Source organism: Equus asinus, chromosome 8 (assembly GCF_041296235.1).
Source record: "Equus asinus isolate D_3611 breed Donkey chromosome 8, EquAss-T2T_v2, whole genome shotgun sequence".
NCBI lineage: Eukaryota > Metazoa > Chordata > Mammalia > Perissodactyla > Equidae > Equus > Equus asinus.
In genome coordinates, this window is record NC_091797.1 from 99,088,065 (window position 1) to 99,100,192 (window position 12,128).

General features: G+C 53.0%; 1 protein-coding gene across 3 annotated transcripts in view; it reads left to right on the top strand.

Annotated features, from left to right (window-relative positions):
* Window positions 1-1,817: 1,817 nt before the first annotated feature.
* RSPH14 (radial spoke head 14 homolog) overlaps window positions 1,818-12,128 on the top strand; it is a 98,873-nt gene continuing 88,562 nt past the window's right edge. For all 3 annotated transcript variants that reach the window (XM_070516601.1, XM_044775368.2, XM_014866296.3), the window contains exons 1-4: window positions 1,818-1,919; window positions 3,090-3,346; window positions 4,421-4,523; window positions 7,890-8,008. In XM_070516601.1, the coding sequence (XP_070372702.1) occupies window positions 3,148-3,346; window positions 4,421-4,523; window positions 7,890-8,008 (421 nt within the window). In that variant the 5' untranslated portion in view covers window positions 1,818-1,919; window positions 3,090-3,147. The remainder of the gene's footprint in view (window positions 1,920-3,089; window positions 3,347-4,420; window positions 4,524-7,889; window positions 8,009-12,128) is intronic.

A 12,128-nucleotide genomic window follows, 5' to 3' on the forward strand; every position in this document is an offset into this window, starting at 1 on the left:
CGTGGAAATGAGACAGCAGTTAGCTTTGGAGAGGAGGATGGGTCTAGCCTAGGGGAAGAGGATGCAGGCATCAGTAATGTCCTGGTGGTGAATTCACAGGAGATTATGATATTTTTATGTTTCACAAATTGACAAAATGCTATGTATAATGTTATGTGTCTATATATATTTTTTAAGATTTTTAAAATTTTTCCTTTTTCTCCCAAAGCCCCCCAGTACACAGTTGTGTATTTTCAGTTGTGGGTCCTTCTAGTTGTGGCATGTGGGATGCCGCCTCAGCATGGCTTGATGAGTGGTGCCATGTCTGCGCCCAGGATTCGAACTGGCGAAACCCTGGGCCACTGAAGCAGAACGCATGAACTTAACCTCTCAGCATGGTGCCGGCCCATGTTATGTGTATATTTTAAAAGATAAAAAGGAGATTGAAAAATAATACAATTGAATGACAATTAAAAAAAGAAAACACTGTGTAACTAGATTCTGAGAGGCCTGGGGTTCCCAGCTTTGAGATTCTACTTGACTCAGCTCCCTGATTTCACAGACAAGGAAAGGAAGGCTCACATATTCAGAAGGATTTGCCCAGTGAGCTAGAACTGGAATTGGAACCCAGATTTCCTAACTCCCAGCCCAGCGCTCTCCACACCAGATTCCTAAGAACACTAGGATGCTCTGGCTTAGAGAGACTCTTCATGGCTTGGTCCTTTGCAGGACAGCAGTGGGGCCAGATCTCCATGTCACAACATGGCCTCCTTGGCACACAGATTTAAGTCAGGTATCTTCAGTTCAAAGCTAAATGTGCAGGAGGCTGATGCTTGGTGCCTCGCTAGTGAATTTCACTGCTAAGGGCTTAGGCCTAAGGGGTGACCTTACCTGAGTTGCTCTCTGTCTTTCCACGCCTCAGTTTACCCAGCTATAAAATGGACCTGAATATCTACTTCGAGGGTTTGTTGTGAGGATCACACAAGACGGTGAAAGTGCTTGATTCAAGCACATTAACCATTCATCTGCTCCACACTTACTGAAGGCCTCCTGGGATATTCCTGGCACAGGGTAGGGAGTAGACAGGATTGACCGTGGCCTCCGCCCTCAGGGCAGTGGGAGTCGGCAGGGGGGCAGGGGAAGGGGGGACTGAGGGGGCCGATGGGACAGAGAAGTAAACAGGGAATCAGGGGAGGGCAGTGTGCCAATGGGTAATTAAGCTATGGGACGGTTTACTAATCTTGAGTTGGGGAGAAGATAGGCTTCATGGAGGAAGTGTCTATCAAGGCAGCCCAGGCTGCAGGAAAGAGTTGGCTACTTGGGGGGATGAAGAGAGAGTCCAGCATGGCTGGAGGGGGCCATCACCCAGCCCTTGAGTGGCAGGCTAGGACTTTGGACTTTGTCCTGAGACCAATGGGGAGCCACGGCAGGCCTTTATGCAGGTGGTGGCTGGGTCTGGCTTGTTTTCAAGAACAATTGCCCCGCTCAGCAGTGTCCACTACAGGGACCAATCTGTGTCATTACCAGTCAGTCAGCTGCAGAGGAAGGAGCACCGGCCAGGGCTCTGCAGTCCTGGGATCAGGCCTGTGTGATCTGGGATTAACTACTGAATTTCGCTGAGGTTCTGTAAACTGGATGTTACAACCTCACGGGTTTACTCTAAGGATTAAAGCCACGCGAAGTGTCTAGTACAGAAAAGGGCGTACACAGTCACTTCCCTTTCCTTCTGTATCACGAACAAAGCTGAGTCTTTGTTCCCCACAGAAACCCAGTAAAGTATTATTGTCCCCTCTTTACAGCCGGTCCCAGCCCGGGGCTGTTCGCGCCTGCGCGGTGGGCGCCGAGCGTGCGGAGGGCGGTGCTGCGGCCGCCGCCGGGGTCGCCTGGCAACCGGGTCCCTAGCAACGGGCGTGCTCTACCCGGACCTCGCGCTGGGGCAGGTGAGCGGCGGCGGCCCGACAGGGGCCCGGGGACAGGGGGCTCTAGACCCACCCATTCCAGCTTACACTGTGTCCGCGGCCTCACGCCCCGAGGCTCTGTTATTCGCGGCCGGACTCCTGCAGCCCACGCTTTTAGAGGAGGGCAGGCCCCTGTCCCCAGCACCCACCGTTCCCTGTGAAGGAAGCCCAGACAAAAATGGCCGCGTCCCTCCCAGCCCGGCCGCCTCTCCTCCTTCCCTCGTCACCTGGTACTCGGAATCAGAGTCTAGCTCACCTCTTTTACCGGAGTAGATTCCTACGGGGCTGGGACCTGTCAGTGCCACTAAACGTGGTAACAACCACCACCACCACCACCATAGTAATAATCAGAGCCAATATCTCTGGAGCGCTCGGGTGCCAGGCTCATGAGTATCAGTTAATAGGACAACTCTGGGAGGGGGGAAGGAGGTGCTGGTATCATCTCCCTTTGCAGCTATGGAAAGATGGAGGGAGTAACTTGTCAACGGCCACCCGTGGCCTGGGTCTGGAGCCAGTTCTTAACTACTAAGCCACGCTGCCCAGAGTTGCTCAAAGTGTGTGTTTGTGTGGAATCAAATAAATTAAGCTTTAACCTTAATTCCTTTTTTTTGTGGATGCACTGGAAGCATCTGAATATGGGTCCCTCGTGGGTAAATGAGCTTGACAGATTTGAACATTGGCTTGTAGCCTGACCAGTTCCATGACCTCCAGCAAGCTCCTTGTCCCTTAACCTCAACTTCCTCCTTTGTAAAATGTGGATAATACAAGTCCCCTCCTCCTGGGGCAGTTGAGTTAGATACTAGGTATTGCTGGCACAAGATAAGCACTAAACATAGTGGCCAATATTCGTGTCTGCTTGTTTGGTTTGTTTTGTCTCTGCAGTGCCTTTGACTGAAGGCCCAGTGTGTAAAGTATGGGTGGTTTCTTCTGTCATTAAGCCTGGGAGAACTCTGGAGTTTGCAGTTTGGGCTGCTACTTACCTTTGCTGTGACCTTGAGCAGATTCCTTGATTGCTCTTAGCCTCGGTTTGCTCATCTGTAAGATGGAAGTAAAAATATCCATCTGCTGCCCTTGCAGTTTTCAGGATCAAATGAGAAGTAGCTTCTAAATCACGGTAGTAGTAACGACAACTTTTTGGGTTCTTTTAATCAGTGGTTCCTGCAGAGCTTCATTTGAAAGCTAGAGAGTCACCCTCTGCAGGTTTGAGGAGATGGCCAGTGCCCAGATCTCCATGTACCTGCCCCCCGATGTCAACCCCAGCCAGGCTGCCATTGCCTATGGCTGTCGGGCGTTGCCCAAGCTGAACAAGGAGCTGCAGTCCGAGGACCTGCTGACGAGGCAGAAAGCCCTCATGGCTCTGTGTGACCTCGTGCACGACCCTGAGCATGTCTACGTGGCCATCGACATAGGTGAGAGTGTCACAGCCCAGGTGACCATGACTGGGGTCTGGATGGACAGTCACAGAGTGGGTCAAGGTGGGAGAAGCTGAGGTGACTGGCCTTTTCCCAGCATCCCTCCCAGCTGGTCAGTCCGTTCTTGTCCGGACACCACCGGCTCCCCACCCAGAGCCACGAAACGGCTCCCTCTGCTATGGCTCAACCAGGTGGCCACAAATCCACCAAACAGCCCTGTTTATCTGTGTCATCCACAAGGCTGTCACAAAAGGTAGGCATGCACACTACTGAAACCACTCATAAATCTGGGACCCATGTCCCTTGTCTCCCACTCTCCTAATTACCAAAATAAGAATCGGGGTGACTTTAGTGGCATGGTCATATGCTTCCCAGATCAGGCACGTGATGGGTGAACTGCCGCTTCTCCCTCCAGCTGTATCTGAAGGTCTGGTTTAATTCCAGAGGCCGTGGCAGTCTGAGCATGGCCTTGGACACTGGGTGGAGCGTCAAGAATAAGGATTGCTATGTAATGAGCTTGGCTTTGGACCAGCACCACCCCACGTGTAGTGGCCGTGTTATCTTAGTCCTCAGAGCACTGGCCATGGGAGGAAGGAGCATCCTTAACCGACAGATAGAAAATCAAGCCTCAGAGAAGGGGTGTGAGACTGGGGTTGCCTGATAAATAAATAAAGCAGGACTTTTATTTGCTCAGTTTGGCATCCCGAGGTGTAACCCATTCAAAGGCACGTGACTGGCTGGGGACAGGGTTGGAATTTGACCCCTGGTCTCTCCAAATGCAAAGGCCATTTTCTTAATCCCATGGTAGACTGCGAGAGAGGGCGCTGGTCGGAAGCGTGCAGGGAAATTCACCAGGGGGGTTAGATGAAACAGTCCCTGGGTGGGAGCCTTTCCAGCACTCAGAGCCACCTTCGGTGACCCTGCACTCCTTCATAACCGACACGATTCCCCATGCCCCAAAGCATTGGAACCTCTGGTGCTCTCCTGTTGCCCGACCTAGGCCCACCTGTTGACTTCCAGGTTAGTTGACTTCTGAGAGTGGTAAACGTTCAAAGTTTCTCTGCCTCTTAGGCTGCCTGGAGAGCCTGAAAGCTTTGCTGAAGGACACCAATGACATGGTGCGGCTGAAGACCACCGAGGTGCTCTACATCATGGCGACCCATAACGTGGGCAGGTGGGCAGCTGTCTCTGGAAACCAATGTCACGCTTTGGAACCACACCCCAACTCTGAGTGGCATGCCCTTGAACGACCTTGAGTACTTGTAGCACAGTTTTTCCGCAGGACTTCTGTTTGGCCAGAACAGACCCCTGTGGGACAGTTTTGGTTGCCTCTGTGGAGGCCTAATGGGGCTTCTGTTCCAGGCCAGTTTTTATGTTACTTTCCAGCTCTGAGCTTCACCCTTTGAAGGTGGAAAGTTCAGGCCCCGCATCCACAACAATTTAGCCTTTTCTTCGCTCTTTATGGGGATCCCAGTTCCCTCTCCCAGACCCCCACAAGAGCCTGTGGCTTTGGCTCCCGTCCCAGGCACCAGCCTCAAAGTACACACCGGCTCTGACCTGGTGGCTTCAAACTCTGCTCGCGATGCTCAGGTTCTTCTAGCTTTCTGGCACCTGGAAACGTCCCTTTCTTGTATAAGCACAACTTTGTATTCTGTGCTTAAAGAGACAGTTCATCCAGCATTTTGGTTAGGAGTCAGTTGGTGTGTACGTGAGGGGGTGGAAGTGCTTTCCCGCATCAGCTCAGTTCACCCTCTTGATCTGGGATCGCTAGTTTTATTTTGTATTGAAAACAGATCATAAGCCCATAAGAGCTCACAAACAGCCCTCCAGCTCTGCCCTGGGGCCGCCGCCTGGTGTGCGCATGCCCAGAAGGAAGAGGAAGGGAGAGTGTTAATCACAGTGTTGATGGAGAGCACAGGGGCTGGGGGCTCACCATCTGTGGGCTTGTTTGGTGTAAACAACAGATGCCCCTTTGGAGAAGCTTCAGGTCCTTTCTAGGGTGTCAGGGCAGCTCACAAAACCCAAGGCCATTTAGTTCTCCGTCTCCCAAGCTCTCGGTGCCTCGGTGTCCTCACTGCATCTGCTCGTGGGGCAGGGAGTTAAATGAGTTGGTGCACGTGAAGTGCTCAGCTGGGTGACATCTCGGAAACGTCCAGCCCACGGCCTCTCTCTGGGGACTGCTGCCTCCCTCTCCCCATGGACAATCTCTGTGAACTCACACGCCGCCTCCTCAGGGCCCTCTCCTGATGTCTGCCTCAGTCCCTCAGTCCCCTTGACCTCCCAGCTCCCTGGGTCTTCTCTGGGTTGTAATTTCAGGTCGCTGGAAGGGGATGTGTCAGCCAGGTCCCATGTGCAGCCCTGGCCCAACAGGTCACTATGAATGGGGTGCGTGTGGGGAGGCAGGGCCACTGCGAGCACCCAGTTCACACATTTTGCACCAAGAAGGGCCATTGGGTACCGTGGACAGAACGGTGGGCAGGGGCACGAGCCCAGTCCTGGGCAGGGAGTGTGGGTGTCCTGCGCTTTCCTGCTCTGGGCCCTGGCAAGACTCTTGGTCAGTCTCACTGTGTTTTCTGAGACAGACCCAGGGGAGGTGCTCGAATACCTCAGGGGCACAGAGGAGCACAGCATCGCTCATTCTTCCTGCTCCTCCTTCCTCTTTCTGGACCTGAAACGGACATTAGGTAGCAACCTCCAGTGAGGGGTGACGGACGCTGAGAGGAGAGATGCTTGAAGCTTGGCAGTTATAAGGATACTCCGACCTCATGAGGGTGACCATAGGTTTGTTTAGAGGCATAGGAGGTCTGCACTGTGGGGAGGGGGCCGCTGGCAGTGGTCATGTTAGTGGGGTTTGGGGGACAGGACACACACTCCGTGAAGAAACATTGCTGACTGAGGACCTGATATGGCCTGGCCTGCACACCCCTTCATTGTTCTCCGTCATCCCTCACACTGACCGGAGCAAGGCAACTTGTGTGCCCGGGGCCCGGGATTCCAAAACCCCGGCTCGCTCCACCACACCGAGTGGAACAAAGGATGCAAAGGGCCGAAAATACCCGGGGCTGGCTTCCGAAGTTCGCTCAGGTCCAGTGGCGGTCTTATGACTAAAGCCAGTCACTCGCGGAGCCCGTCAAGCTCTGAATAATGAAGCATGTTGAAACCTTCTGCCCTCTTGTCCCCAGACAGGTAGTGAAGGGAAGAGGGCTGAGGGTGGAAACCCGGGGCTTGGCATCTTGTCACTTTGAGGAAATAGTTTATGTGATGGCCCACAAACACAGCCACTCTCAAAGCAGGAGTGACACGGAGTGGATGACCAGGCACTGAGTGAAGGGGCCCAGACACCTCATGCCGAGTGGCCAGGGGAGGCCCCTATGACTTTCTTCTCCCAGGATGACTCAGAACTCGCCATAAGGTTGAGTCCTGGCTAACCAGGCAGGGCACAGGTGGTCAGGCACTTCCTGTGCGCTGGGCATTGGACACGGGCCTCACCCTGAGTTCCCGCTTCTGCCTGACCCCAGCCCTGAGAGATGGGACCTCAGAAGCCCTCTCACTAGATGCGACTAGCTCCAGTAGTTAGTTGGTTAATCAGAAGAAATGGTTAAAAAGCCAGGAATCGAAGAAATTGTATATTCCCTTTAAACAGTTCATTTTAATCCCAGACACAAATGTCTCAGCAGTCGCCAATCCCTCCGTGCCACCCAGGCCTGTCCTTGGATATGGGCCCACTGGTTGGAGTTTCTTGGCATCTTTTTTGTTTAAATCACATCTATAACATTATCTAATTTGCAGCTTTGGTTTCTTTAAAGTAGAGCAAGAACTAAAAGACATTAATGAAGTAATCTGCATGCAGAAACCTTCTAGAATCTTTTACAATCATCTCGCTTTTTTTAAGAGACTCACTTTTGAGTCCTCCCAAAGCATTCAACTCTGTTTTCTAAGGAAATGAAAAAAACCTCTTCTCTCATCTAATTGGCTTACCTAATATTTAATTAACTTATGTAATTATAACAACAAGCATAATAGGCATACATAGGTTTGGAGGCGGCAGCTGGCTGCTGGCAAGCCTGCAACTCAGCTGGGAGAGGAGGGAGGGCTGAGGGGGCCCGCGGAGCTGCGTGCCCTGGAGCCTCAGTGGGGTGTGATGGACAGGTAGAGAGAGGCCGCCAGCTCAGCCCCGAAGTTCAGGGGAGGTCGGCTGCCAGCTTCTGCTGCCTCATCCCTGTTTTACAGATGATAGCACTGAGGCTCAGAAGAGTGAAAGGATCCAGGGGCACAAAGAGCTTGAGTGGGAGGCCTGTCTAGGAAGGGGCAGAGCAACGTGACTCCACCACACACGCCACACTGCCCTCACGGATTCTGTGACGTGTTATCCACCTCTGGCCTTTGTCTTCTCTCAGGAAGCCAGAGGAATGTGGTCGGCACCAGCCTGCACGGGCGCAGACTCCACGTGGGGGCGGGGGTGGCTAACTGCCTCTTGTTCTTACTGGACCCTCTCTGGGCATCCTCTTACTTGTGTCTAAATCTGACTTCTCTTCCCCAGAGAAGGCTTTTTGAAGTACGACGTCATCCACGCCCTGTCCTACCTGCTGCACGACCCGCAGGCAGCCTGCCGGGAGAACCTGCACCTGGCGTATAAGCACCTGGCCCAGGTGCCCTCAGGTAGGCTCGCGGTGGGCACTCGGGTGGCCCTCGGTCTCCTGTCCAGGTCAGGTCTGCGCCACACTGCAGATCATAGTCCACAGCACAGTTCTTTAGAGTTATGTTTTTATTAAGGTACAACATACACGTTAAAAAGGCACAAGTCATACATGAACATTTGATTAAGCTGTGCTACGTGAGCGTCCGCCGAACCACTACCCAGATAAAGAAATAGGTAGTTTCGCCAGCCCTCCAGAACCTTCCCACATGCCCCGTACCAGTGACCACCCCTCACCACAGGTAAACAGTATCTGCAGTTTAAGACTATAGATGAGTTTGTGCCTCTTTTTAAACTTTACGTAAGTGGAAACATACGGTCTGTAGTATTTTGTTCTCAGCTTCTTTGCTTCAAGCTTTGTCTCTGAGACCACGTACGTCACACATTGCTGATCTTTGCTGACTCGAGCTGGAGTGTGGTGTCCACGTCATGTGAGTTCACTACAGCACACTTATCTAGTCTGTCGCCGAAGGACGTCTGAAGTGTTTCTAGCATATGGCTGCCGAGAAGAGAGTGGCTGTGAACGCTCTCATGATGCCTTTCGATGGACGTGTGTGTGTGTCTGCTGAGATATACCTGGGGGGACTCGCTGGGCGTGGGATAAGTTTACACCCAGCTCTAGAAGGTACCACACGGTGCCCCAAGACAGTTACACCAACGTGCACTCCCGCCGTGGCGGATGGGCATTGCCTGTCCTCACCCACTTGTGATCTTTCCTGTCTCTTTATTTTAGCTACTTTTGTGGGTGTGTGGTAGCATCTCCTTTGGGTTTTAATTTGTATTTCGCTGGTGATGATAGCCCTGGAAATGTCCTCTTTGGTGAAGGGCCATAGCACGTTTTTAAGGATTAAAGAAGGCCACTCCACCCCTTGGTTCGATGTCCCTTCTCCCTCTAATCGGATTTGGAGTCCAGGTAACGGCCACCCGCTGACCACAGCAGAGGGTTGAGATTTGTGTCAGATTGGCATCCCGTCACGAAGCAATGAGCGTTTTCAAACTAGGGGCTCATTCCAAGAGGCAGGATATCAGGCCTTAATGGGGATGCCTTCAGTTAAAGGTGGACAAACAGACATCGTGGCTCCGAAGCCAGACAGACCTGGGTTCTCTCTGCCCTGCCCCTCGGCCCCCATGTGCCCCTGGACAGGCTGTCGCCTCATCTCTAAAGCGAGGCTGAAGGTACCCACTCAGAGGCCTGAAGTGAGGGCCAAGCGAGAAGAGGATCGCCAAGCACGTAGCACAACCCTGCATGCAGGGCGCCGTCAACGTCAGGGAGGGGGGTGGGTGCCCCGAATTAAGGTCCCAGAGAGAAAAGACTACAAGAGGCAGGCTGAATGGAGCAGAGCCCCTGGGGCCTGGAGTTGCTGCCACAACTCCCTCTAGCTGGGCCTGGCTGTGTGTGGGGGAGCACGCTAGGCCGGACCACAGAACCCCCTGGTGGTCTTTTAAAAAGACCGTCCCATCTCTGGCCCTATCCCAGGCCCACGGAACGTGTCTCTGGGGAGGGCCCTGCACACATCTTTCTTAAACGTACCTTGGCAGATTCTCCTGTGTGGCCAGGGTTGAGGGCCCCTGGAATATTGGGGTGTCTGTGAAGGACTAGTGCTCGGGGCTGAGCTAAATGTGCTCACCACGCAGGAACTCTCCTTCTTGGGGTGCAGAGAGAGGGGACTGGCTCTCACCCAGGGCTCTCAAAACTATTGTGAGCTCTTTAAGCATCAGGGAAATAGAGAGATAACGATAATGAATGTCAGGTACCATCACCCCACTTTGCTAAATCTTAACACTCTACCATATTTCATATTTGCTTGAGATTTTTGTTTAAAAAAGAAAACACAGTCCAAGCACCCTTTGAAGCTCCCTCACCCTGCACCCTTCTCCTGCCCTCCCTCGAGCTACCAATAATTTGGTGACTATGTCCCCAACATATGTCTTTATATCTTACCACAGACGTAATTATATAGAGATCTGTCCTTGTTTTAAAACTCTATGTAAATGGATCTTGCTGTAGGTGTCCTTTTGCTATTAAAAAACGGAATGTGATAATTTGGAGATTTATGTGGTGTCACAGGCTCTATTTCATTGTTATAACAGCGACATGCCCTTCCGGTGTCTGGATGTAAGCTTCCGGTCAGTATCCTCACCCATGCCCAGCTCACCGGCACGCCGGTGGTTTCCATTCCTGAGCATTCCTGCTCAGGTTTTTCTGGAGTCCCTCCAAGGCCTCGGCGGGAGGAGGGTGTCATTGTCGCGGGGCACAGAGATTACAAGCCCTCAGCTTGGCGGGATTCTCTCCTGCTTCCCAACCCACCTCCCTTGGCCAGCTGCATCCTCACCAGCAACCTGCTGGTGCGCTCTGCATGTCCCTGTTGTGTGGCTTTGCTCCCTTGACTGGGAGAGGGGCATCTTTCCTCTGCCCGGTGCCTCCTGGGAGCTGGAGCTCATTCTGTTGAGCTGTTTTTCCATTTCTTATTGATTTGAGGGAGTGTTTCATTTATCCAGCCCCTTGTGGGTCACACACATCGTGAACATCATTTCCCAGGCTGTTTGCCCGGCTTTTCGCTGTTGGTTTCTTCATTGGTCCAGCAGTTTCTTACTGGAATGTACTAAGTTTCATCAATCTTTTCCTTTGTGTTTTTTTGGGAGGAGGGGTGCTGTGTAAGAGAATTTGGTGCTGTTTAAGAGCTTGTGAAGATATTCTGCCGTATTTTCTCCTAAATGTGTAGGGGTTTCCATTTTTACATTTAGCTTGAGAAGGTGCCTGGGACAGATTTTTGTTTTTGCTTTGAGCTCTCCTCATGTAGCCCCGGCCAAGCCCGTGCTGTCTTCCTTACAAAAGCTCTGTGGTGATCTGGGTTCTGGGGGCCAGGCCCCGACCCCACCCCACCTCCCTGCACCTTGTTCTGGAATCTCCAAGCACTCGGTGCACCAGGAGGAGTGGGGGGCTGTGGTTTTGACAAGCCCGTTGGGGGTCCCGGTGGTGAGCCTCAGCCCTTGATCACAGGGTTTCCTGGGCGCTGCACGTTGCCTGGGACACTGTGGTGAGGGATCTGTGGCAGTGGGGTGGGGCGGATAGTTAGAGGGAAGGAGGGAGACGTGCAGTGTGGTGGGTGCCCCAGGAGGCATATCGGAGGGGGCTCAAGCACTCTGGCTTCTGGGTTGGCCAATGTGGCTGTGTCTCAGGGGGTGTCCACGCTGGGCCTCGGCGTGGGGTGAGGGCTATTTCAGTGGCTCCGCTCTTAGCAGTTCGTGACCTTGGGCAATAGCACAGCCTGCTGGAGCCTCCGTTTCATCAAGGAGCACAGGCAACTGTGTGGTTTGGCCAGGACAGTCTGCACCTGGGGCTGAGCTGGCTCTCAATCTGGTGGTCACTAGCATGGGTTTTCTAGCATGGCCACACCGGAAGGCACCCTCTGCACCTGGTGGAGAGCTTGGCACGTGGCTGGTACTCAACAGACATTGGTTATTTAGCAGGTTTTATGCCATATTTTTAAAGACCGTTTGGTGTTTTCTTGCTGCAATTCACTCACTCGTTCCTTCATTCATTCCACAAATACGTTTTGGGCCCTTGCTCTGTTCCAGGCACTGTGCCTCAGTTGTTTCCTCTGTAATGTGGGGTGTCTGTGGGGAAACGGAGGTCTTCCCTCTGAGTCCTTGCACTTGGCCAGGTCTGGCATGTACCTGGTTTCCCAGAGTAACCAGCAGGGGGTGCCAGAGGACCGATGACGGCCTCACGGGCTGCTCTGCTCTCAGGCCCAGGGTGGTGGTGCAGTGTCAGGCAAGGAGAAACCAGCATTTAAGTAGAGGCAGATGCCACGCAGAGGCCACCAGCCCAGGCCCCCGGTCCGCGGGGCTCTGAACGACTGCCAGGGACTCTGGAGGAATCTCTGTCTCCTCCTCTGCTTCTGCGAACCCCGTGTGGAAACAGGTCTCATTTTGCGTCCCCACATTCTGTAGGAGGGAGCTCAATGCTGAAATGAAGGATTCTTCTGTAACTGGGTTTGGGGATGCAGCTAAATAGCCCCAGGGTCCCCAGAAGTGTCTCCCTGCCAGCCCACCGGCATGGCCCAGGCCCCGTGAGCCCTC